Source organism: Dermacentor andersoni, chromosome 11, assembly GCF_023375885.2.
Source record: "Dermacentor andersoni chromosome 11, qqDerAnde1_hic_scaffold, whole genome shotgun sequence".
NCBI lineage: Eukaryota > Metazoa > Arthropoda > Arachnida > Ixodida > Ixodidae > Dermacentor > Dermacentor andersoni.
Genome location: NC_092824.1, coordinates 34495988 through 34523442, shown reverse-complemented (window position 1 = coordinate 34523442; position 27455 = coordinate 34495988). Strand labels below are relative to the sequence as shown.

General features: G+C 46.6%; 2 protein-coding genes across 6 annotated transcripts in view; one reads left to right on the top strand and one right to left on the bottom strand.

Annotated features, from left to right (window-relative positions):
- Nucleotides 1–11121: 11121 nt before the first annotated feature.
- The window catches only part of NfI (Nuclear factor I), a 94456-nt gene continuing 78122 nt past the window's right edge, over nucleotides 11122–27455 (bottom strand). For all 5 annotated transcript variants that reach the window (XM_050167314.3, XM_050167315.3, XM_055064277.2 and 2 more), the window contains 2 exons: nucleotides 20659–20920; nucleotides 11122–18565 (listed from right to left, as the gene is read on the bottom strand). In XM_050167314.3, coding sequence (XP_050023271.1) covers nucleotides 18510–18565; nucleotides 20659–20920 — 318 coding nt within the window. In that variant the 3' untranslated portion in view covers nucleotides 11122–18509. The remainder of the gene's footprint in view (nucleotides 18566–20658; nucleotides 20921–27455) is intronic.
- On the top strand, nucleotides 21236–26714 carry LOC140214232 (uncharacterized). The gene is made up of 2 exons (XM_072285586.1): nucleotides 21236–23184; nucleotides 23300–26714. Exons 1-2 carry the CDS (start codon nucleotides 21759–21761, stop codon nucleotides 23326–23328), a joined length of 1455 nt encoding a protein of 484 aa, XP_072141687.1. The 5' UTR covers nucleotides 21236–21758; the 3' UTR covers nucleotides 23329–26714.

Here is a 27455-nt window from a genome sequence, read left to right as displayed (position 1 = left end):
CGGGTGACTCCTAGTTGTTTATTCACATTTTCATTTACCCTGTACCTGGTTGCCAACTTTGTCGACCGCTTCCTCTATTCTGTGTCCATGCTTCTGAGGTACAGATGCTTGTGCACTTTAGCCACCCATTTTTTTTTATCAATGTTCCTGAGTCCTTCTTCGAAACTAATTTTGATCCGCGCTTCCCTGACTTCAAAAGAGACCCAACCCATGTCACCCTGCACTGCCTCATTTGTGGTTTTACCATGGCCTCCCAAAGCCAACCAACCGGCCAACCGATCTTTAGTTAACTTCCAACCCTGACAAGATATCCGATCTGAAGCCCAGAATGTCATTTGCGAACGTTAGCGCGCTGGCACCATTACTCCTTTCCAGATTTCGTGCATGCACCACCTCACGTTTATTGCGGCCCCACAGTGCTCTATGTTTCATTACTATTGCATTCCGCTTCCCCCTTATTTTCAGGTTATCTTGGTGGGTGCTTGGGCAAGTCTTTCGTTCGTTTATGTACACGCCGAGGTATTTACTCTACTTCTTGAGAATGGGTATGACTTGCTGGGGAATTGACACCACGTATTTACTCGTCTGTTCATTAAATGTCATAATTCCTGTTTTCTCCGTGGTCTAGATTTGGCTCTGCGTTGCCACACACATTCGCAAGCCTCTGTAAATCTCTTGAATTGTCCGCTGGTAGCACTATTTAGTCCGCATACATCTGTCCGGGGACCTTCTGTTGCACCATTTGTCCATTACGCACGTACGATAAATAAAACACTAATTCGCCGTTTCCCAGTCGTCTTTCTATGCTCTTAACATAAAGCGTGAACAACATTGGAGACAGAAGACATCCTTGCTTCAGTCATTAATAGTTATAATTTATACCCCTCCATTACGATTTCGGCCTTCCCATACAATTTGCACTCGGCTGTATCTCTCTTAGCAGACCCACGAAATCATCATATATGCCTTCGTGCTCAGGAATACCCCATAAAATTCCGTGTCTACATTGTCGTAGGCTCCCTTAATATCTAGAAATGCTATCCATAAGGGTCTATTCTGAGCTACTGAAATTTCTATGTACTGAGTTAGTGCAAGCATATTATACTTTAGGCGTCTGCCTGGTCTGAACCCATTTGTAGTTCTACCAGTATGTCATTTTTCTCCACCCACTTCGGCAGTTCTAATCTTGTGGCTTACATTGCCACTCTATGTATCACTGACGTTACTGTAAGGGACCTGTACGAGCCCGTGTTATACTTATCACCTTTGCATTCCCAGATTATGTTTTTTTTTATTTACAATACTGCCAGTCTCTTACGAGACCAAAGCAGGAGGGCATTGGCACTACAATGCAATGGACACTACGTAACTATATTTTGACAGGCGGCATTTTTTATGCCGCCTGTCATTATGCCGCCTGTCATACTATACATTTTGAAACTGGAAATAACGCTAGTTACATGCAAACAGGACGGCGGACCAATTTACACACCACAAAAGATACACACACCTATAGTAGGGTACAACTTTAGAAAAAAGAGGCGTTTACTACTCCAAGGCGAATGCACACAAGCCTCCACCAATGGGCGCGCACTCTAGACTGACGTCATGAGCCAGACGGCCGGTGACCCCGCCGATGGAGAAGATGGCCGCCCGGGCTTCGAACTGGGCTGAATCGCGTCAGTCTATTGCGTCTGCCCCTCGTCAGAGTGAATTCCCAAACTGTTCGTGGTGGTCTACCAAGCCGGAAATATTATCGCGAGATTACGATGCACCATTCGTGCTGCATGCGTATATTCTGAGCCGTGATCCAGCGACGAAAGATTGCAACGAGCATCGCTGCGCTACGCTTCGTCTGAAAAAAGGATCCCGCGGCGGCACACCGCTACAAACAAACATCCTGCATGTTTATTCCATGGTGTTTTTAACTACTCGTTAAATAGGAACTGATTCATTGTAAGCTCGGAAAACGAGTAGTCAATGTGTTGTGTACGTGTAAACCAACGCAAAAGCCATGTAGAGCTGCTCTTTCTTCTTTTGTCCCTTGCAATGAAACTAAAAAGAAGACGTCGTGCAGCGTTGTAGAAGGCACGGGTTTATTTTTCTCTCGCGATCCGACATGCTGTAGCATTCAAATCACGAGAGCTCTACCAAACCAGTCATCAAAATACGAAAGTCTTTGTTTATACCCAGAATTACGCGTTTTAGAAGCACGGTTTTTTTAGAGGGACTATTTTAGTCGCGGAGACAATCGGCTCTCACGCTTCAGTCATCTGGGCGGAGCCTCCCCTTTATTCTAAAGTTGTACCCGACTATAGAAAGAAGCCAACTTGCTCTTTGCAACGAAAGAGCATACTAGAGAAAAAACGAAAAAAAAGAAAACGAAGAATAGTTACTTAACATATTTTCAATTTTCGAGGTGAAATTCCCAGAGGATTCTGCGTTAGTAATGGATGGGTCTAATTCATCTTGCTTTCAGATGTTGATGTTACTTTCGCGCCATCCAACCGGAATTTTCTTCGTTACTTGTATTGGAATTTATTACTGTATTGGGACTTCATCGGGTCTTGCGGCCGTGTTATTAGCGACATTATCTACCATTTTTTTTTTTTCATAGAACCTTTCTATGCTAAATTTTGGTGTCTCAGGCTGCTCTTGTTGTCGGACCTGTTTGAGCCGGAATTACGCTTTCTTTCGTGCCGAAGTTATCCGTGCGATCGTGTTCAACAACGCGACATAATCTATTGCCATTGAGCAACCACGGCCGATAGCTCATATTGTCACTCACGGCTCCACCACCTCTATCTGCTGGGTGTCTGAAAAATAGCTACGCACTGGAAATGGTGGCCTTAAAATCTGAAGTTTAAGTTTACTTACGGCAGTGACAGTGCTGACACTACGAGGATATGCTGAAATGTCAACCGCCGGCTTGAAGACGTGTCTGTACACGTGACACTGCATATTGTTAAACACTCGGTGGAGGGCTGCCGGAAATATACGTGCAGTGCGCAGGGCGATTGGTTGTCTGTAGCTCCTTCAGTGTATCAGGACTGTTCTCGTACACTCGTCCTTTCAGTGCACCCCACGGACGTTATCAGACCAACTATAGGTCTTAGGCTACTATATGGCAAGTGAAAATGTGATGCGATTGCCAATTATATTATCGTATTTTTGTTTATCTTTAATTAATTAAGCCACCGCAGTTTAATTTAATTTTACGTGTAACAGTGAGGAACGAATTTAAATTGGCTTAAAAAGGTCGTCCATTTTGCCTCACTCGGATTATAAACCCTAAAAGAACACTCATTTGATGACTTCATTGTACGTTGTTTGACTGACACGACTTCAATGGCCAGTGGACCCCCGATCTGAGCCGTGTCAGGAAAGTGCGTCTTTTTCTAGGAACTAGAAGATAAACGCTATTTTTTAGGGTAACTATTAAGGTCGGCAGCTCCTAAGTACACGTGGACGGTGAAATCGTTTTTCTCAGCAACTACTGCACTGACTTGCATTTAGAAGATTAAAATCTAGAAGCAGATTTTTAAAGTGAACAGTGTTATTTGGCTCTTTCGACCGTTTTCGTGGTATTAGGTAAGATGGCTGGTCGGTGGACGGTGGTGGGACTTGGCCGAAGTAAGGCAAGGAAAGGCGCCGAGGGGAAGGGTGCGTGCTCTCGGGCAACCGCGTTGCAAGGAGGGGCAGAGGAAAAAATTGGCAGTGGCTTAGCTCGGCTATGCCAGGATATACGTAGCGAAAGCTAAAGCATAGCATGGTTAGCCTTGGTTAATCTTGATTGCAAATCCAGGTTAGTCTGGTTGTCTAGCTATGTTGCGGCGTTTAGGCAGTCGTTTGGCGCGCTGTTCGTCTCTTTCCTGGGCGATTCGTTTCCTCTTCATCTCGTTCCGATGTTGATTCCAGGCCTCCTCCTGCTTATCAGAATTGTCGCAGTCCATACTGCCGCCTCAACTGTAGTTGCGGCGCACGCTAGCTGTCTTTTTCAATCCTCTGACATGTTATCAGGCATGCGACGCAGCTGGCGAAGCGAGCGGAGGCGAGCGCAACGACGAGCAACGCAGTGTGACGTCATACCAAATTGCGGTCGGAAAGGCGCGGCACTGCGCAGCGGCGGAACACCTGTGGTTCGGTGCTACTAGTGGCGCATGCGCAGTAGTGACTAGGGAGCGAGAGAGAGAGAGAGAGAGAGAAATATCCACGGCGAAGTGCGCGTTGTGGGAAGGAAACTGAGGAGAGGCCCTACCCGCGCCGCGCGCTAGGAAAAAAGTGTGGAAGAAATGACGAAGAAGGTTCTCCTTTTTTTTTTGCTGTTTTTTTTTATTTCTTTGCAGTAGCGGCCACGCCTTTCGGGCCACAATGGCGGCTTTATGGTTCTGTGCGCTCACACGTGTTGCGCCGTAGGTTTCGTACCGTGGCAAAGGCGCCGTGCGGGCAGGTTTGCGTTGGTCTCCGTCTTTTGTAGCGCTGCGTTATCTGGACCGTGCTCTCCCGGATGTTGCTGTGGTCAGGTGGGACAGGAGGAACTGAAGTTCGTGAAATGAACGCGGATGCAACGCTGTACGCAATGTACCGCGCCACGGCAATGGCAACGGACGAAGGAATATCCGCGGGAAATGTTACCCTCTTTGGCAGAATCATGCTAACGTGCCATCGCAGGCCGAAACCGATGCGTTTCAGAATCTGTACAATGAACGCTTTGCAGGTCAGTGATTCCTGCTTTCGACAGCGCATATGGTGCATTTGCGCCACGTAGACGTACGTTATGAATGCATAGTTCGTGTTCAGTAACAACTTGCTTTTGTGCATAGTAAAACACATGTTACTTAGCTGTTGCTTGTTCCTCGCAGTACTCGCGACAGCACGAAGTCTTTTGAGCAGAGCGCGTTCGAGGTTCATACACACCTACACAGGTGAACCTCAGTACACGTCCTGATAGAGCGTTAGGCAGAATATATGCATTTTGCTGCCCTCGGCACCGTGCACCTCCCAGCCGACGCTTCACCTTGGAAGATGGGAAAGAAGCGGCTGCTTTGACTTCAGGAACGAATCCTCCCTACCGCAGGCGTATCTTATCTGTGCGCGCGAGAAGCGCAGGGAAGTGAAGGTTAATTAGCGGATGCCCTGCAAGAGTCGGCAAGGCTCCACAGAACGTACACCTGCGAACACATCAAACGGCTGTTCCATGCTCTCACGTAGGCCGGTTCTACACGCGTACTGTTCCGCACCATGCGCTGGCTATCGCAAAACTTTGCTTCCGTGATGCTTCACTTACCGTGGTAAGAAGGCACCTCAGGCCGCAGTCAATGAATCTAAACGCGGAGTCAAAAATGACATTCTGCCTCCTCGCCGGCGCGCTGTCGTAGTGATGCGCGGCCACCCGAAGTTTGTTCAATAAAGCACGACGATTCCTCAAGCGAGAGTGTGTTGTGCTCATTAACTCCAAATGGATCGCAAATGAGTTGTTGTGTCGTACGTCTCCAGCGCGTTCTTGCAGTGTAGTAAGAATGCGTACATTTTTTTCGTATCGTCGCAAGACCGTCTGAGAGCCTCAGGAAATCCAAGCAAAGAAAAGCAAGTAGAAAGCAGTGATGAAGGTGACCTTTTTGAAAATCGTGCAACTGGGCAGCGGACCCGCGGTTGATGACAACAGCTAATTTGGCTGGCCTGATAAAGCATGTTTATTTTCATAAGAGCCGGTGAAAGTAGCCCATTCAACCTCAAGGCACAATTTGCGAAGTTCGTTATGAACTTCTTTCAACATCACTTCGGCAACGGTAATGCAGTGAGACATCGCGATTACATGCTTTTGTTTAGTATTGCTGCGGAGCGCGCGTGTCCGAGCAGCCCGGTTGCGCGTAGCGAGGCGTGGTTTCGCGAGAATGGTAAACAAGAGAGGAGGGCTAGCCCGATAGGCCCGATAGGCGGAGCAACGCCATGAGCAATGCCAATATCCGGCTTCACTTATTAGCTTCACAAAGAGTGACGTCAGGGCCTCTCCTGAGTTTTCTTCCTCCATGGCCAAAGCTGTGTGGATTGGTTCGGATCGGCCCAATTCACGTTAGGGATGTTTCTTACGATGCCGATGCAGCCAGCAAGGAGGTTCTTGTTATGTTTCTTCATGGCGTTTGCCTGCAGTGTGGCGTTCACTGAAATCCGCAGGTCCAGCGCTTTATCTATAGTTACACATGTAAAATCTACTCAGTAAAGCCTTTCGCATAAATATTTAGAAGCCTCTTGTAGACAGCACGTTTCTTTTCTTGACGAAAAAATGTGTATGTTCGCTGCACACCCTCAAAAATTAAGAGCATAAGGGCAAGTGCCTGCAATCATTACCAGGGGCAATGATGACGAGTTGGGCCACTGCTTGAAAATTTGGATGAGCATCCCCAATGGGCATTTATACTGTCTAAAGGACGTCCACGCAACGTACGCATTTGACATAATAGACAGTCTTAGTTAAGCATACGCTATACCATTGCGTATACTATAAAATAGTGGGTCGTCACTGCGCATAACGCCAAACGACCCATGGCGTATAGCGTACGCGTGCTATTTCTCACATTTAGCGTTAGCATCTGCGTGGTTTGTAGATTTTGCGTGAAACATGGTGGCGGTCCTGGCTGCCCGCTTCGAATTGAATTTGGCGTTGCTTTTGTAAAATGGACTTCGTTCATAGCAAATGACTGTGTAAATGGCCTTCACCTAGTCTCAGGCCGCTTCGATGACAGAGTGTTATGGATAACCTTGTGGTGTTTTCGAGATCACTTCTCGTTTCGAACGACTCGAAGCCTAACGAAAGAAACATTCGAGATGTCAGCGCCACCTATCGCTATAGTCGGGAGATAGCTACAACGATGGCATATGGCCTATGAGATCCAAAGATCTCGCAGGCCAACTAAAGCTGTTAAAAACGTGCGCTGCATTGGCGGCGAGCTCGACCACTGGAAAAGCTAGCTCCACCGTCGGTGTGACGTAGCATGAGGGATCACGTGGACACAGCGGCCGCGTCGGCTGCTTGGGAAGTGCCGAAACAAGCTGAAAACGAAAGTTTAAGTCCCACCTGCGCCGCGGTTCTGATTAAGTGGTAAGGCTTTACCGCGTTGGGGGTGTCTGCTTGACAACATTTGAAAGTACTATAAAAGGTAGTGGCTGACTTTGGAGGCGTGCAACATGGTAGGCTACGGTTCGGTGCCGCAGTGCCGGACGCACGCAACGGAGCCCGGTGTCAGCCTTATTCACACGTAGCCACAGGGCAAGGAGCTGTGTGAAGCTTGGCTGGCGAAACTTAGAACCGGTAGACAGCCATCGGCTACAACTCGGGTATGCAGCAAGCACAGACGCGAGGAACATTACTGCTACGGCGCGGGGTGCGCGATGTTCGGTGAGTAGCAGAAAACGCGCACTGAGACGCTCGCCCGCGCCCGCTGCCCGGCTAATGTCATGACGGTTTGGTCTATGAACTTGTTGATGCTAGATATTGGCAAGTTCACTGGAACGGAAAGGCAGCGGTAAGACGCACATTAAAAAAAGGCACGGCATATATGGTCATGTTTGTGTTATGAATTAATGCACTGGATTACGAAAATCAATTGAGAAGAGGGAAATCGCACGCTCAGAAGACCGATAAACATACACTGCGACGCAACTTGAAAAATAATATTGAAATGTCCAAGAATTTTGTCCAAGAAGACAAAAAATGATTGAGGTCGTGACGGCAGATCACAGTCGCCGTTAACTAGGCGTCGAAGTCTCTATAACGGAATTATTTTTTAACAGTTCTAGATAGCGTCCACGCTAGAATGGTTGCTAGTGTACTTTCACATAGTTTACTCTCAGCGTTTGCCTACCTTTCACGCAAGAAGCCAGTTCGGGAGACTCCATCGCGGCTACCGCGCGCAGTGGTGTTCACGTACTGTGAACACCACTTTCTCTTTACATTCGGTAAAGAGATAGCGTCTGTAAACGATTCTGTGCTTTCAGTTTGCCCAAGATTATTATACCGACAGTCAAAAACTTCCCACGTTTTGAGAGTACCTGCATAGATGTCCAGGAGGGCTGGTGCGTGGTGTTTTTGTTGAGCGCCGTAAGCGAAACCTATGAGGAGCGTGGCGCGTGATCCCTCATACTACGCAAGCGAGGCGCTTCCGACAGATGGCGACTCCGTAACCTCTCGCCGCCAATAGCGTGCGCTATACTGCAGCATACAGCATACGCTATCGTTGCGTACGCTAAAGTAAAACTGTCTAATGAGTGCCGTGAAGTGCGCATTGGAACGAATGTCTCCTCGACGTCCGCGGGACGTTGAAGCTTGTGTACGTAATTCACAACACTTTTTTGAGACATGAGTGAGATCATATGACTTTGAGACAATGCCCCTGTGGACGTTGTCACCAAGGAGAAACATCCTGTAGACATTTGTGTTTTGCTGGGGTTGGCAAATAACAAAAATTATAATTGCACGGAGGGAGCAAATGCATTGAGGCAGTAAATAGACTAGGAGGGAGCATGACGTCACTCAGCTATCTTCGCCAAGGCAACATCCTGTGATGCCACCCTCCTTTGCTTCGTGGCCCATCTACGTGTTGACTTTGTGGAAATAGGCCCTCCATCATTGCCGGACGTTTCAGAAAAGGCATAGCATTTCATGGAGCTCTCGTTATGATCGAACCTAGCAACCATAATTTCCTAATAAAATTGCTAGATGGAACTCTGCTATCTTCCAGCTGCAAATAGATATAGATTTGCCTGATTTTCCTATTTGTGGCGTCAGACGTTCTTGTGACTTTATTCACTACACCTTAAGGAAGTTGTGGGAACTGTTTGCGTTCGCAAAAGTGCAAGCGTTTTTGGTTCACACGTGACGTCACGTCCGCTCTGTTAATTTTCATGGCAGAATGATGAGCCGGTTGTAAAGACCCTGCATCCACGTGTCACTGCCACTTTTGCTAAGCAGTGCCAACCTTCCATGTGCGCCGCTGTATCCTGATTCAGCACTCACACCAGTTCGGTTTCCGAGATTTCCGGTTTTCGCATTTTTGCTTGTTGTTAATTAATCTAAGCACGTTGCTTGTTGCACACTCGAGCCTCTACGCAACACTAGCCAACGTTTATAGAAGGCAAGTAGCAGACGGCAGTGGCATCGCTTCCGCTTGGAACCAGAAGCTGGGATTACGTTAGTTTCACTTGACACTAGAAGCTGAGAGGGTCGGCGCGGGAGGAGTGAGGAGGAGGAGGGTAGGGCAGTACTTGACCTTGTCGACGATAACGTACATTAAGAACGTATAGTAGACTAAATTGCTGATCTTTGACTCAGACTTAGAGCACATACCTTTACTTTCTGCCACTACATAGCAGATGGCAGCTTTAGCTCGGGGTCAATTCCAATGCCACGCATTCGAATACATCTCAAACGCAGAAATGCTTTAATAAGGCAACCGCTGTATCAATTTTGATAAAATTTCTTGCATTGGGGAAAGTTTATATTGATTGTAGCAAGCAGAATTTTGATTTAGGGCTTATAATTTTTTACAAAGCTCGAAAAGTGGCAAGTTTAGAGAAAAAAATGAAACATGAAGTTAACTGATCCTTAACTCTCCACCGAAACAGATATCGCAGTTCTGTTAGCTGCATTTGTTGGAACATCTAAAGTTACTGTATATGCTACCAAAGCTACCTTTGGTAGCATATACCGTAACTCTAGGAACATCTAAAGCAGAGAGACCTCAATTATAAATTTACAGCTTACGTGAAATGGTTTTGTTTACGAGGGTTTTGCGAAAGTCTTACTCACAAATTAGCTGTGTATATTGCAATGTGATGTATAATTAACTCGTACATTTTGTCTGCATTAAATGTATTATATTAGGTGCAGTTTACAGAACTGTGATATCATTCCCATTACCGAGTTGCAGAGTTGTAAACATAATTGAATTTCCTGAAATTGTGCAATTTTCAAGGATCTTTTAAACAAATTTTGGCGGCCTAAATAAACAAAATTGTGAAGAAACCATCGACGCTAATTGCCAATGTAAGCCAATAGCTCCCACTCCCCTCCTTGCCGCCTATCTCTGCCACTCGGTTGCCCGAGAGCACGCACCCTTTCCCTCCGCTTCTCCCCTCGCCTTCCCAGAGTCTTTCGTGGCATCCGCGGAGAGCGAACACGTCCATTTCTTGCTCTCCTATAGTTTTGTGTGATGGCGTTAACCCCATCAAGGGTTCGACGGAACACTAGCCTGCGTCTGCGGTGTATTTTCCGTCGGCGAGAATCCGCTTGCATTCTCGTCCGCCGTATCGGCCACGATGGGCTGGCCACTCTGGGCGGCTAGCGAGACGTGCAACCAATGGTTTTGGCGGTCAAATTGGCTGGCGAACGCTTGCAGGCGGTGCATCTCATAAACCGCCTCTGTCTTCATCGTTCAGGTCCAAGTTGGTCGTTATATTCTTGGTACATATACAAGTATTGGCTGCAGTTACTCTTTTACGATCGCAGCTGGCCAGATGACGCGGCAACGTTTGCGTCGGAAGCTTTCGCTGCACCATGCTGTTGTATCGATGGTTTCGGACATATTGCTCTATCCCACTTTGTCCTCCTCCATTTCACGTTAACCACAGGAGTGCATGCCTCGAGCATTACATAAACTCAAAGCATATATACTGGGTCTAGCCGTCTCCTCTGCATATGAAATTAATTAACGGCCCCACCAATATTACATCATTCTGTTAAGTATAGTCTTACAGTTGCACAATAGTACTACAATAGCTCACACATTGCCACAATCTCCTTTAGCTAGGATGTTCAGTCTCTTGACTATGGGACCTCCCTCTGTATGTATGTATAATCCCTATTTGTAACCTTATTATTATACAAATAAAGGACTCTTGAACTCTTGTTCCAGACAAAAAAAAAAACAGAAGCACTTATTTCGATATGCCAAGGAAGACAGCCCAAGTTTGTTGCATACTATAGCACCTCAATAAATCTGTAGCATGTATTCTTCATTTCCTAATTTTGTAACGGTTGTGCAGAGTCAAACACAGTTCTTTACTTTTTGTACATTTCTTGGATGTCTAACTGCCATCAAGAGTCACTGCAAATCTCGCAAGCGGTCCATGGAGATGCAAAAAGGTTTTATTGGCTATCTCAACAGCAACAGGTACAAAATCCAGTCAAAAACTGCTGGAAAAAGACAACAAAGAAAAAAAAGAACATGTCGGGGGAGCAAACAAACAAAACTCAACAAATAGAGACCCGCGTGCGGGGTGGTGGCGGTGTGCGCCTGCATTGCTGTGCCTCGCTCCAGCCCTGTCGGCCCTTTCTCTCTCTCTCGCTCTCCAAGGATGCTTGACTAGAACCCTCAACAATAACTCCACCACCGGACGTTCGGGGCCGTCGAGCAGCTGCTCGCAGAGCAGAAACACTGGCTGCTGCGACACTGTGTGCGCTGACGTTTTGATTGCTTCCAGCTGCAACTGTGCCTGTGGCCAGCTTGCAGAAACAAACAAGATCATCTTAACAGCGAGAGACCTTCAAGATTCTGCCAAACTTTCTTTACAAACTAACTAACAAATAAAACTTAATCTGTCAACAAAAACATTTGACTGCATAACCAACACCTTTATTGTATAACCTAACTTGCCCTTGAAGATGTTTCTGTTCATCTTTCTAGCGAGCCCACGCAGCCTACAGAGACCAGGACACCCATGTTCGACAGAGGTACATTAGGTTAATGGTAATCAAACACCTCCTGACTACTATCAAGCTCAGGGCTATCACTGATCACGATCAGGACAAAAAGCAAGAGTTAAACAATGGCATACAGCAAACCCACCAAATGCTATGCGACATGTGTGCAGGAATTCATTGAGCCCAGCTGCTAGCATTGAGTGTTACTGAAATGGTTCAACTGGAAAAAATGGGGTAGTAGGCACACAAACATTGCCATCTTGTCTTGGTGCAATTGCACATTGTGCAGGTGTCATGTTCTTGCACAAATTGTGCAAGAGCATTGCACAATTTGTGTAAGTTCAATGCTGTTGCATGATTAGTGCAAGAGCATGCCACATGTGTAATTCTGTGTATCAAGAACAGTAACACGATGATACTTAAAACATGGAGCCAGGCGCACATAACCAGCTAATTTGGACATTCAGTCCAAACATGGACATCGCATGCATGTTTTCCATAATGTTTGAGAACAGCGGGCACACATGAGCGTCACAGCATTTGTTTAGCTGTTTTAATACCATTTAATAATGCACACTTCTACCTCTGGCATCAGCCTTCTTCACAGCGTCATGTTGCAATCATCATGTCACCTAAATTAAAAACTTGTGTCAAGCTGCATTATGCATTAGTATATGAGAAATTGACCTATACTGACAGTTTTATCCCATCATTCGAGAATAATTTTCTATCCTAACAAAAACTGATGGCGACAAAAGGTTTGACAAATCACGTGAGCCATTTTCTGAAGCCCGCCTACAAATGCGATGGACAATAAACAGAAAGAAAAAGTGATGTGGCAAAACCAGCTTCCATTTCCTCACATGTAACTTTCTGGCATCCACATTCTTTTACTGAATGTAAATTGACACCAAACGAATATTGATATGAATCACATTCTAACCTAACCTAGAACAAAGTGGAGAGATGAACAACAGGCGCTTTCAATATCTGTATTTTTTAGGCACAATGAAATGAGAGCAGAGACCTGACAGCACAACGGAATTGATATCAGACTTTTAAATAAGATGGTTGCTGTCATTGACTGGCATCTATGGGTTTCTTGTTAGCATCCTTTAATTGGCTGCAAGACCACACTAGGACAAGCCAGATCATCACAATGATGACAGACCTTGCAAACTGCACTTGACAATTCATTATATGATAGTTGTATATGTAACCTACTGGGTGCCTGGTCACCATTACACTGCGCACACTCATGACAGCTTGCAAGTATGACTGCCCCTCAAAATATTATCCCAAGACTTTGCTTGTTCTTTGTAGCATAGATAAAGGTAGGTCACAGTGTTCTCCAAGGGCATTGCAGAATCTAACATACTAGCCATGCTGTTTTCCTAACCCTCATCACAGGTATTAATTATTTTTGCATGAAAATCTATCTTCCAAGTTGCCACACGCAGAGCCAGCCGAGCTTGCTGAGGGAACACGCAACAAGCACTGCACAAGTGCTTGCTATGCAATCGAAACTCGTTACAATAAAGTTGCATTCGGCACGAAATTACCTTCGTTATATCTGGCATTTGTTATAAGCACATATTCATTACTTGCCAATAGTGGCCAGAAAAATTTTCCATTTACATTGTTACATCTCAATTCTTTACATCTGTGATCGCTATATCGAGGTTCGACTGTATTTGCCTGCTGAACGACGTCAATGTATTTTTTCAAGAACTTCTTTCATAAAAGTTCTGTCACTCAACGAGACCAAGGTGCAGCCATCTAAAGAGAGACTGCTAACAGCACTTTCTTTCCCTTTGAATGAGAGATAATTCGACTTTGCTTAGCTTCAATCTAAGACAATTTCCTGCAGCCTTATAATTTGAGAAGCAGTCTTTGAACACATACTGTCATTCAGCATAAGTGCTACAAGCGCTAATGTGCATAGAGTTAAGAGAAACTATAGAAAAACGGGGACATAGTGCCAAAACTCGAAATGGGAGACCATCACGAATGTTTCGAACAGTGTGACGGAAGACGACCACTTCGTGTTCAGGCAGGTGCGCTCTCGGCACGCTTGACTGGCGTTGTGACCAGACTGAGCCCCAACGATAAATGGGCACACGCCTATCCTGAAAACTGTCAAGAGGTTTACACGAATATGTTCCTGCTCGCTGTGCATGGTGGCACTAACCTAAAGCACTTGTGCAATGCCAAGAAAGTCTACGCAACTAGTCCGCTGCTTTCAATGAGGCCATTACACTGTGAACTTGTGGTATATACCCATACCATCCCTGGGTTGACAGCCAGAGATGGGCACTCTGCGGCCCTCCAGTTCTGTTAGTACCGCCTGCAGCACTCATCCAATTCTGAACACATTTTTCAATGCAGCCATGAAACACGGCAGCTGCCAATACTCAGAGGGACACCCTGAAACCACTAGACTCAAACCGCAATGTTACACCCTATTTACAAGTGGGCTGCACTTGTGGTGTAAAGAGGCACAGCGAAGAACACTTGTGGGAGGAAAACATGCAAGCAGCAGTCGCCCTGAGAGGGCTACAATGTCAGCGTCACCATACAGCGTGACCACAGAATTTAACCACGCCCGCACTGCCTCACTGCTGGATGGTGCTTAAGCAGTGCTGAGCTGCAGTCTTGTGAGAACAAAACCTGGACGCATGAAACCCTTCCACTCACATTCTTGCGTCCTCTCAACTCTGAGGTAAGGCATAAAATGAACTCTATACAGCCAGCATGCCAGATGCAGCTATGTGCTAAAGGTTCGCAGTGACTATTGAAAGGGATGTAGTCTGATAAATCCATATGCTTCTTCGTGCAAAATATAAGGAATTTACAAGGAATCACGGCCATATTTTTGAAACAACAACACAAATGATATTTAGAATGGCTTAAATGCACATAGAAATATTGTCGGAGGGAGGTCATCTTTCAAGTCACAAGGGCAGCTCAGGTGTAGCTCCGGTGCAACAAAATTCCTTGCGAAAAGGTTTCAGGGTCTCCCCGTGCACAGATCAACTGCATGGAAGCACTGGCACGCACGAGCAAAGCACAGTTCATTTAGGCCACATCGCACCAACAAACCTACAATGCTCAGGGATTAAAAACAGGCTGGCAAAATCCTAAGCAAAATGTCCCCGGCAGTGACACCTGCAGCTAGACACTAGCTTCTCCAACACGTACAGTACAGTCCACTCTCAGAGGATTAATTCATTCGTGGGGTTTATTGCTAGAAAGCAAGGGCTATGATGTGCACCATAGTTGTGGATTCCAGATTAACTTTGACTTACGGAGCTAACATGCACTTAGATAAGGTACACAAGCGTTTTTGCATTTCGCCCTCACTGAAGCGTGGCTGGGAACGAAACCCATGACCTTGTGCTCAGTAACACAACGCCGCAGCCACTGAGCCAATACAGAGGGTTACCCTTAAAGCTAACGCATAAAGCTATGATAATGCCATATACCTCATACAAAAGTATTACTGTATCGAGAGAAAGAAAGAGGCCAATAGAACACATAAGGCTGACGTACACACATTTAAAGAAAGTAGTTTGTGTGCCCTCATGCCGTAGGTTGGCTGTACTAATAAGTAGCCAACTACTAATTGGGTGATTCCTTTAACAGTGGACCGTACTGTACGTTCAACTCGATGCAGTCCCGCACCAGAGCCGCAGGTAGAGGAAAAGTCTCCGTGTTTGCTTGACAGCCTACACAAAGACACGCCTGGCAGCACGATGCTAATTGTGCGCTTCCTGTCTGATGCAGTTTTGGCTTGGACAGCTTTGGCAACGAACACTCATTATGAACACGTTGGTTGGCAAGCAATTGGCCGCAGTATCTAAGCATGTTTCCCCATGCATGAGAGTTGTTCGCTCGAATTTGTGCTGCTTGAATGCATAGTCGAAAGTATGAGTTTGCTTCAACAGATAAATGGAGTTCGTTAATGTAACTGAGCAAAGTCTGTACAATTCAGAGGAGCTTCCAGTAGTATCTATAGATTTTAATGCCTCCTAACAACGTCAACTCAACATGAAAAGGCTTCCAGTCGTGCTTCCAGATTTTGGTGCATCCAAATGAAGTCAGTTCAGCTTAGAAGGAGCAAAGGATGTATAGTGATTTGTGCTCCCAATACTGTAAACCAGGCGATAAACAATACCACTTGCCTATCGAAGCACCTGCATACAGGTAACATAGGTACCCGCTTGGTACCAAGGTCAAGAGCACCGACTTTTGGCCGAGTTAGTTTTGCAAAGCAGAACATGGTGAAGCGTGCACAAACAAGGACAGAAGGAGGTGTAGACAGCTTGAGTGTTCGTGTTGTCTACTCCTCCCTCTGTCCTTGTTTGTGCATGCTTGACCGTGTTCTGCTATGGTACCAAGGAACCAGTAAGGAACCTGGAATGGCACCTGCATATAGGCACCATAGGGTCCAGGATAACAGCTTGGTACCAAAGTACTGGCTTGGTACTGTAAAGTGTAAGCAGCAGAAGACAATTTTGTAGCCACAGAAGCATGACATTCTTGTGGCCAGAAAGGGTTGGGCCAGATATGCCAGCAACCTTCGTTATTTAATCACCGAAGAGTTTATGACGTTTATTGAGATGGTGCACGTGTGCAAGCGAGTTCTCTGTGCAGCCTGCTGTTTCTTTTGTTCGGAAATTTATGAATATTAAGTGTGTGAACAAAAAGCTGTTGAGAAACTTAAGCCTTCCGCAACTCATTATGATCGTCAGTGCTTCGTTAAAATCGATTAAAGTTAAGTAAAAAAAAAGGAATTCGTTCTCAATCGGAAAGTGACCATGACAGATGCGTAAGTAGCACTGCCGCTACAAGACGAGCGAATAGATTTTTTTACAGAAAAACAATGAAATGAGAGATCACTAAGCCTGTACAACATCCTGCAATACATTTTGTCCACGAGATGAATGATGTGGCACTGCGAGTTGTGATGAGAAGAAAGAAAAAAAATACTCACTCATACTTCTAATGCTATGGGTTGTCCAAAAAAAAAAGGACCAGCTATAAACAAGCTCTCTTATATATGCTAGTGCAGACGACTTCAATCTTAAAAATACAGGGCACCCTACAATATGCAGCAGCTCTATCTGAGGGTAGCCAGTTATCAGAGCTGTCATTTCATTCACGAAGAGAGCTTAAAAGCCACAAACATAAAGTTATAAAGCATAGAATCATAGCATTTCTTTTGTCTGACAGAAATAAGTTGCTGTCATCAAGCCAATGCGCCATGCATCGGGAAAAAAATAACTGTTGCTTCCCCTCTCTCACTACGGCTCTGATGCAAGCACACCTCCTTCTGACATACAGCGCCCCATGTATCCACCACACAAGAAGCCTTGCAGCATGGTGCAGCCTCGTACATTTCCCTCTGCACTCACACACACAGGAGAAAATACATCGGGAGTGAAAACCAAGCCCAGATAAAAAAAAAAGAAAGAAAGGAAGAAAGACTGCAAAAAGCAGCAGCGGCAGCAAACCCTACAGAGATTCCTGTAGTTGAACAGCAGGCTACAGAACGGCTTTGGGCTTTGTTTCTTTAAACGAGCGCACCGGCATCAGTGTGAGCATACGAGTGCGCCGAGACACAAACAGAAAGCCCGTCAAGTGCTGACGTTTGCGTGCAGCGTTGAACTCGCGTCGTCTTCAAAGGCACGTCTAATCTAGCATATATCAACAGCAGAAGAGCACGAGAAGCGCCCCTCGCGTAAGGCTACGGCGAGAAACAAAATTGGCACACACACTCAACTTGGAGGGGTGGGGGGTAAGCAGGGGGCGCCCTCTGGATATTTTGTACTAGCGCGCCCTCTGCAGGCAAAAATGGGGGGGAGCAACAAGCGAAACAATGGCACTGCGCGGCCGCGGAGGACGAGGCCGCCCTTCGCAAAAAGGCACTGACAAAACTAACCTGACGCCAGAGCGCGGCGGCGAATCAAATGAACAAAGCGGCGTGGGACCGTGGGGGCCTGGGTGGCATTGCCTGCCCCGCCCGCTGTCCCCAGCGTTGTCACTTATATATTATGTCGCTCTGGCTGTACACATGGCCGTATATACAGACGCAAGTGCGCAAATGTGTGTGTGTGTGTGTGCAGCTGACAGTAAAACAAGACGAGAAAAAAGAAGATGGCCACGCCCCACTGCAAAGGGACGAGATGCGACAAGAAACACGATGATGCGCACCGGGCTTTCTCTCGGCACCGCTGGCTCTATGTACAAGTGACAATATGTCGCCGAGCTAAATTATTGCCTCACGTGAGCAGGGTGCGCCCTTACCCTAAGGGCTGGGGCCCCGGTTTGCATAGATTTGTAGCAAAGTTTCATAGGCATAGTTGTTGTTGTGACTCTGAAGACGTGTGCCGACCTCTAAAACTGGCTATGACCAAAAAATAACACAAGAACAGAAGGCTCGCACGTTGTTTCTACACACGCTGCCCTGCGACGAACCATTGCCTATTTTGTGTGTGTTCGTGTGTACGGGCATGTGTATATGTAGTATATATATAATATGTGTATATATGTGTGTATAATATGCTATAACGTTGTATATATATATATATATATATATAACTGTCTCTAGCGTGGAGCTTGTAAAAAAGGCCCTTACTCGTGTCACTCTTTTTTGAAAAAATGAGCTACAGAGCAGCATGTCTAAAAAGGGCTATGGTACAACAATCGAGTCTCTGCCTATCACAAGAGAAACCACGTGTCTTGTCTTGTCTTTCTGGCCTTGGCACCCGGGTCGAGGGAAGAAGGGAAAACACCTTGAGCAAATGGCTCAGGACGGCTTGGACGCCTCCTCGGCTTCTCCGCTGGCCACCGAGAAGAACCGTTCTGCAAAGAGTACAAGAGTGAGCAATAAAAAAAAGACATCAGCAAGAGGAATGAGAGGAAACATTCTACAAGGAGTCATTAACAAAAGCAAAAAGAAACATTCTACATAGAGTGCAAGGGTAAGCAATGAAAGAGATGTTAAAGTCAGAAAAAACATTCTGCAAGAACTGCAACAGCAAGCAATTAAAAAGAGGTTGCAGTGAGATGAAACATTCTGCAAAGAGTGCAAGAGCAAGCAATTGAACAGATAATCGAAGAACAAAAGAAGTTCCACAAACAGTGCAAAGGCGAGTAATTAAGAAATGTCAAAGCAAGAATAAACGTTTGGCAAATAGTGCAAGAACAAGCAATTTAAAAGACATTGAAGCAAGAAGAAAGATTCTGCAAAGAGCGCAATGACGAACAATTAAAAAGATGTTAAAGTGAAAAGAAACATTCTGCAAAGAGTGCAAGAGCAAGTGATTAAAAATAGACAATCAAAGCACAAAGAAACATACTGCTAAGAGTGGAAGGGCAAGCAACTGAAAGATGTTAAAGCAAGAAGAAATGTTCTGCAAGGAGTGCGAAAGTGAGCAATCGAAAAAGAAGAGCAAGAAGAAACATTTTGCAGAGTGTAATAGCAAGCAATTAAAAAAATGTTGAAGTGAGAAGAAACAGTCTCCAAAGTGTCGAAGAGAGAGCAATTAAATAGACGATCAAAGCATGAAAAAAAAATCCGCAATGTGCATAGGGCGAGCAATTAAAAAGATGTTAAAGTGAGAAGAAATGTTCTGCAAAGAGTCCAAGAGTGAGTAATTAAATATGTTAACCAGTTAACCAAAGTGAGAAGAAACATACTGCTAAGAGTGCAAGAACGAGCAATTAAATAGGCATTAATCAAAGCACGCACAAAGAAGTATCTTGCAAAGAATGCAAGGATGAGCACATAAAACAATGTTAATCAAAGTGCAAAGAAATGTTCAGCAATGAGTGCAACAGTCAACCATTAAAATAGACTAATCAAAGCCAGTCTGGAGTGGCACTACATCCTTCCTAGTATGGTCGAACCTTCGTGGTGAAGTTGCATGCATCATGAGAATACCTTCGTTACAACAGGTATTCATTATAGGCATATATTCATCATATGCTGATGTCAGCAAAAACATTTTAGACTATATTTATCTGCGTTAAGGTTGAGATTCAATCTGTAACAGGCATCGGTATGATCGTTTATCGGAGGTAATGAAGTGCCTACAAGATTTGGTTAGCCATGCTTTTTTTATGTGAGCATTCTACTGCTATATGAAAATGAAAGGTAAAGAACAATATCGGTTACAACAAAGTGAATATTTCTTCCGCCACACATACAAATGTGTATTCTGGTAGCAAAAATCTCGAGCAGTCTACAAGAGGAAGTTGAAATGGTGCGTTCTGGATGCAAAAAGCAAATTTTTTTGCCAACAGCTTGAATTGGCTGGCCTGCTGCTGGCAAGTCAATGTGCCTACTGCATGTGATCACACTGACCGTACGGCTGTGTATCAATATTGGTGCAATGCAGTGATGCTACAGGCCCAACCCATTTCGCAGCAGCTTTTGAAGCAGCCAGGAATGCATTTCAGACTAGTAAAATGGACCAGTAAAATGGAACAGGTTTACGAAAGCGATTGCAAACTATTACAGGGGCTTTTATATTACGCAATGCATGCGAAAGCAGTAAGTGGTTACTGGTTTATAAATTCAAACACTAAAAATGACCCCCCCCCCCTTTTTTTATCGCAGTGCTTACTGTGGACTGTAAGGAAGTGGTGGTGTCCGAAGAAGTGCTTAAAAAAGCATAGAAGCACTCGGATGTGCTACATGCTATGATATGATTATGAGACATACTGTAGTGCATCTAAATCTTAAGTATACGAGCGTTCTTGTATTTAACTCTACAGAAATAAGGCCGCCGTGGCAGAAACAGAACCTGCGACCTCGGGCACAGCAGCGCAGCAGCATAGCCACTGAGACACCGTGCGGGTCCGACCAAAAAGCTGATGCGTACATATATATGAAGGCAGCACTAAATCGAATTTAAATTGAATTGAAAGGCAAGGCTCACGGGCCCACTCACCGTCGTCGTGGGGCGGGCCCATGAGTGAGTTGTCAGGTGGGGGCTGGGACCCGGCAGGGGGAAGCAGGCCCGCCATCATCTGGTAGTCCATGTTTTCGTCGAGCGCAATGAATGGTGGGTTCCAGCGCGGTGGCAGCGGAGTGGGCGTCGTGGTTGTTCGTGCCGACCTTGGGGATGCAAGCAGACCTCCCGCACCTGGCGAGCTCAGCACCGTTGACGAGAGCGTGGCGCCTCCCCCCGCCGCACCCGAGTACGAGAAGAGCTGTGCAAAGGCGAAGGGGAGGTTGGGGTCGGTCTGGTTAGCGAAATGCTCGTGAATGCAAACGACTTGTCGCTTAAACAGCATATTAAAGGCAAGTGCAGTCAGACCTGGATACAATGAACATGGATGCAATGAGTTACTGAGCATAACGGAAATGTTTAAAAAATTTATTTGGCCATGCTTTATTCAAGTCATTGGTAGAGTATTCAAAATCTACAAACACACATCTTGCAGTGATTCGAAAGCACAGTGCATCAAAAGGATGCACCTTGCGAACTCAGACCTCAGAATACAGTTCTCTTTAGAGGTTTGTAGTATAGTGTCGCCCCCTGTCAGATCTCTGTGTCATCGCACATGTATGTTTTGTAATTGCTTAGCTAGATGGCGTACCCCCCTTCTGTCATGTGACAAGCTTGGACCAATCGGGAGGTGTCATCTAGCATGTGAAGCCTTCATAAGTAATAAACAGCCGCGGGTCGGCGGAGTCTTCGTTCCGGTTTTCAGCGGGAGCAGTTAGCTCCGTGTCTCCTTTACTGCGCCGGCGCTAGCCGCGCGTTCGCCCGTCGGGGCCCCCCGCTTGCCTGCCGCTGCCGACACAACATCTTTTGGCGACGAGGATGGGATTCCCGCAACGGTTCCGACCGAAGCCCCGGGAAACCAACGAGCTTCGTAAGTGAAGCGACCCTTCCCGTGTCCGCACGGCAGGCAAACGCCGCCGACGCACTTGGCGTCGCGAGGCTTCCGAGCCTAGGCCTTCTCGCCCCCTTTGTTCTTCCTTGCCCATTCCTGCGGCGAGCTCCGGCTTGCCTCCTGCACTGTCTCCTGCACGCTACCGGGCATGGCGTCTTTCACGGCGAACCTTCCCGTTTTTCTGGAATTGCCCGGGCCACCGTTAATTCCATGGCATCGATGGAAAAAAATTTTTCAGGCCCACCTCGAAGCGGCCGGCGGTGGCGACTGGACGGACGCGCGACGAGCGTCCGCGCTCGTCAGCGCTCTCGGGCGTGAGGGACAACGGAAGTACTTTGCAGACGAGGAGCAGGAAGCAGCAAGGCAGTTAACCAGCGCAGCGTCAGCTTCAAGCGAAGCAGCAAGGCAGTCGACCGGCGCAGCGTCAACGTCAAGTGATGCGGTCCCGCCAGCGTCATTTCCGAGACTCTTGGAGCGGCTTGACCGGCTGTTCGCCGCGTCAACAAATGTCCTGGCGGAACGGCACGAATTCACCAGTCGGAAGCAGTTCGACGGAGAAGGATTCCTGGAATTCGTGACCGCATTGAAGGAGAAGGCGGTACAGTGCAACTTCGGCACAGCCTACAACGAGCGCGTCCGAGACCAGATAATACATGGCGTAGCGAACGTCAGCGTTCGCGAAAAGTTGCTGGCTCATGGCGAAACCCTGTCCCTGGACAAGGCAGAAGAAATTGGACGCTCGTTAGAAGCCTTGCATCGAGCGAACCGCGCGTTCGGCTCCGAAAATGTTCGAAGAATTGAAGCATCCCAGCTTGGCGTTCCGTCGACGGGTCAAGATGGCCGACGTAGTCCGGGAGGCCATGAAGAGGGCCGACTTCTTCCGGGAAGCCGCCAAGAGGGCCGACTTCTTCCGGGAAGCCGCCAAGACCACGGCCTTCTTCCGAGAGGCCGCCGAGACGACGGACATTTCGCACATGGCTTCTCCGGGAACCGTGGTGCATGCGACCGGTGTGGCAGCACGAAGCATATTGCAACGTACAGGAATTGTCCAGCAAGGAACCGGCGGTGCAACGCCTGCCACACGTTGGGCCATTTTGCATCAGTATGCCGAAAAACCCGTACTGTCCAGCACGTCTCTTCCGCAGAGACGCGGTCTTTGTCAACTTCCGCAGGACAGCCGTCCGCGTCTGTCTTGACGGTGAGCACCTTGGAAACTAAAAAAGATTTGGAAGTTCCAGTCGTAGTGAACGGCGTCTCCATGCGACTGCCGGTGGATACGGGAGCGTCTGTCTCAATGATGACTGTCGAAGATTTTGGAAAGCACTTTGGTCGACAGCACAGACTGTCACAAACAGTGGACTTGAAAAATTTCTCCAAGCAATGCATTGACATTCAAGGCCTGTTTCAAGCCACTGTCCAGTTTTTCCAAAAGTCATGCTCCGTCACGTTCCACGTAACGACTACAGGAACATCACTGCTGGGTTTAGACGCCATCCAACGCTTGGGCATACAGATCGACGGTACTTCGCTGACATGCTGCCTGGCTACGCTTCCTCCAGTACAGAGCCCCACAGGTGTGCCTCCGGGTTTTGATCACCTCTTCAGTGGCGAGTTGGGACTCGTCAAAAACTTCGTGCACCGAATACATCGGCGGCAAGGTATGAAACCTGTATCTTCCAAATTGCGCAGGCTACCCCTGGCTCTCCGTGACCAGGTGACAAATGAACTGCGGCGTCTCGAGGACTGCGACGTCATCGAGCGCGTCGAGGCTTCTGAATGGGTGTCTCCACTCGTCGTGGTGCGCAAAAAGGATGGAGCCATCCGGCTCTGTGTTGACCTCCGAGAACCGAATAAGGCAATTGTCATTGATGGGTATCCTTTGCCGCACGTGGAAGAGTTATTGCAAATGTTTCATGGTGCCACATATTTTTCTAAGCTGGATCTAGCATCTGCTTACCACCAGCTGTTACTGGAAGAAGGTAGTAGAGATCTCACCACATTCATAACTCATGAAGGCTTATTCAGGTTCAAGCGTGTCTGTTTTGGTTTGGCATCCGCGCCAGCAGTGTTTCAGAAAATGATGTCACAAATCTTGCAGAATTGTAAGAATGTTGTCTGTTACCTTGATGACATTTTGGTATGGGGTCAGACGAAACCTGAGCATGATGCTAATTTAAGAGAAGTCTTGCTTTGCATTTCAAACAGTGGTATGAAACTGAATGAAAAATGTGTCTTCTCTGTGAGAGAACTGACTTTTCTGGGCCATAAAATTTCAGCTGAAGGCATTTCGCCTACAGAGAGCAAGGTAAAGGCAATCCTGAATGCACCTGTTCCTACAGATATTAAGTCATTGCAATCCTTCTTAGGATTAGCTGGTTACTATGCCAAGTTCATTGATCATTATGCAGAACTTGTAGAACCGCTTCGCCTCATGCTCAGGCAAGGGCAAAATTTTGCTTGGTCTGATGACGCACAACGTAGCTTCAATCAGTTGAAAGCTCATCTTACATGTTCCCCTGTCATTAAGATTTTCAACCCTGAATTGCCTGTGGTAGTCACGACTGATGCATCTGATGTTGGTGTTGGTGCTGTGTTACAGCAACCGTATGGTTCCAAGCTAGAAACTGTAGCTTTTGCATCTAGAACTTTGTCTGTAGCTGAACGAAAGTATTCTGTAGGAGAGCGTGAAGCGCTAGCATGTCTGTTCGCATGTGAAAAATGGCATGTTTACCTCTGGGGTAGACGGTTCACTCTTCGAACTGACCATCAAGCAGTATTTGCATTACTGTCCGCTGGCGACTCAGGTCGTCGACCTCTTCGCATTTCAAGATGGTCAGCCAGGCTCCTGTATTACAACTTTCAGATTGAATATTGCAAAGGATCAGAAAATCTAGTAGCTGATGCCTTGTCTAGACTTCCAGTAAAAGATTCCCAGAATGTAGTTCAGGAGGAAGAAATAGTATCCTTAGTCACATCAGTCGTTGACAAGGAAACGGTGCAACTTGCAACGAGTACAGATGAGACGCTTCAGAAGGTCAGTAAATGCCTAGCAGAAGGTTGGCCTTCTAAGAAAGCCATAGACAATGCTTTAATAGCTTACTTTCATGTAAATGAAGAATTGTCCTTTGTAGACGGATTACTCATGCGTGGTGATCGTGTGGTAATACCCAGTGTCCTAATACCTACATTTCTACAGCTGGCACATGAAAATCATCAGGGCATAGTACGTACTAAGCAGCTTCTTCGTGAACGCTATTGGTGGCCCCAGATGGATAGCACTGTTGAACAGTATGTAAAGCATTGTCATGTATGTAAGCTGGCAGACAAGTCTGCAAAGCCTCATGTAGCTCCACTGCAGCCAGTCGAATGGCCGAACGGGCCTTGGCAGAAATTGGGAATGGACATTATTGGCCCATTAAACATGTCCTACCCTAGGTATCTAGTCACCCTTGTTGATTACTACTCAAAGTGGCCAGAAGTACTTGGTACTAATTCCATCTCCACAGATGATGTCATTAAGCTTCTTGATTGGGCTTTCAGCCGTGAAGGATTGCCAGACTCTATAGTTACAGACAATGGTCCACAGTTTGTCTCAAAACAATTCAAAGATTACCTAAAGGAAAAAGGAATCGCTCATTTTTTCTCCTCCAACTATTATCCTCAGGGAAATGGTCAAATAGAAAGGTTCAACAGAGTCATTAAGGAACACCTGCAGGTAGCAAGGCTTGAAGGTCGAGATGCTTCGAAAAGCATTTCAGAATTCTTGGGTTCTTATAGGATTACGCCACATGCTACAACGGGTCTCTCCCCAGCTTTCCTACTTCATGGTCGTCAACCCCGTTCAAAGGTAGATATTAGCAACTTCAGGTTGCCTAAGCACACAGCGGTTCAGAACAGTAAAGTTCGCGAGAGAGTCTCGCAGAAACAGCAGCAAACTAAACAGTATGTAGACAAACTGAGAGGTGCTCAGGCAACTCGTATCAAGGTGGGAGACACCGTCAAAGTAAAACTTGCCAAGAAAAGATTTTTTAAGTACAGTACGCCTCGTACAGTTAAAGCCCAGGTAGGACCATCCTCTTTTGTACTCAGTGATGGGAAGACGTGGAATGCCTCTAAGTTAACCACAGTAGTAGATAATTCAAAACATAGTACATTGTCCACAACGGATAAAGATTTTTTGTACTCGTATTCAAACCTGGATAGTCATTCCGATGACTCGTCTGGCATGACATCGTCCTTTCATAGGCATCACTTAAGTAGTGCATCTGACTGTATTGCTTCAGAGGCTACACAGTCAGCAATCATTTCTGATTCCGTGGGGGAATCGGTAGCATCCCAGGACTTGTTGGGACTTCGAGAGGAGCTTCCTGGGCAACCCTCTCCAGCTTTGCGCGACAACCACATTCAATTGTCCAACCAGGGGGAGGTAAATAATAGTGGGACGACTGGGTCTTTAAAGTCGACCGATACGTGTCGCAACCCCCAAAGTTCTTCTGAGGTACGCACGCGTCCTCATCGTGACAGAAAACGGCCTCCGTGGCTCGATGATTTTGTTTTTGTAGTGTAGAGCGTATTTACGTCTTCGAAATGCCACGGCTAGGGGCATCGTTGACAGTCCACATGTTTCATTAACACAGGTATAAGATGTGCTCCTTGTTGCGGTGCAGTGAGTTTTGTGCAGTGTTCTTTGTCAGACTTAGTGACTGCCTGTGTTTTGGTGCCCAAGACTGGTGTATGTGAACTTGGGCAGGGACGGACTGAATTTGTTGTGGACTTAAGTGCGTGCTTTGTGTGCGACTGGTGCGCGTGTGTGAACATGGGGGGGAATGAACTGAAATTGCCTTTGGACTTAAGTGCGCGTCTTGTGTGCGCGTTTCACTGTATGCTTGCTTTGTTTCCAGGGGGGGATGATGTAGTATAGTGTCGCCCCCTGTCAGATCTCTGTGTCATCGCACATGTATGTTTTGTAATTGCTTAGCTAGATGGCGTACCCCCCTTCTGTCATGTGACAAGCTTGGACCAATCGGGAGGTGTCATCTAGCATGTGAAGCCTTCATAAGTAATAAACAGCCGCGGGTCGGCGGAGTCTTCGTTCCGGTTTTCAGCGGGAGCAGTTAGCTCCGTGTCTCCTTCACTGCGCCGGCGCTAGCCGCGCGTTCGCCCGTCGGCGCCCCCCGCTTGCCTGCCGCTGCCGACACAACAAGGTTATTTGTGTCTGGTGTCATTGGCATTATGGTGAGATCGTGACACACAGAAAAATTTGCTGACATTGTACAGTTGAATCTTGTGAATTCGAACATGCTTAATTTGAACTTTCAGTTTATTCAAACTGACGCTGTGGTCTCATCAAAGTTATAGTTATTCCAATGGGTGAAAACGCCCGGTAATTCAAACGCACAAGCTTTTGCGACAGTTAATTCAAACATACTGCACTCTGATAAGGCTCTCAGAAACGTTTCAAATCACACGGTGGCACCTCAGACCAGCATTACTCTGATCCCGCCACAGAGGAAGAGCTTAAAAGCGACCTCTCAACGCCACGCGTGAAAGAAAAAGAAAAAAAAGAACCATGGCAGAAATTTGTGCACAGGCGTGTACAAGTGCACATCACCGATTACTTCTGTTAGTGACGGGTGTCCTAAACAGTCAATGACCGATTTTCCGCACCCGCAATTTTTCGGATGTGCCCAGTAATTCAAACGCCTTCGCGGCACCGCCACGTACCCATAGAGTCAATGCATAAGAATGGCTGACATTTTGGCCCCAAAAAATTATAGCCGTCCGGTTTTCCGCACTTTTTGGCATGACCGCTCTCGCATGCAGATCCGCTGGCAGCCATAGCCAC

What these genes read in the sequence shown, in the direction of transcription:
- LOC140214232 (XM_072285586.1), top strand. Translation starts at nt 21,759, where the DNA reads ATGGCGTCTTTCACGGCGAACCTTCCCGTTTTTCTGGAATTGCCCGGG. An exon ending in TCCAGTACAGAGCCCCACAG is followed by an intron (nt 23,185 to 23,299) that starts GTGTGCCTCCGG and finishes CAAATTGCGCAG; the next exon opens with GCTACCCCTGGCTCTCCGTG.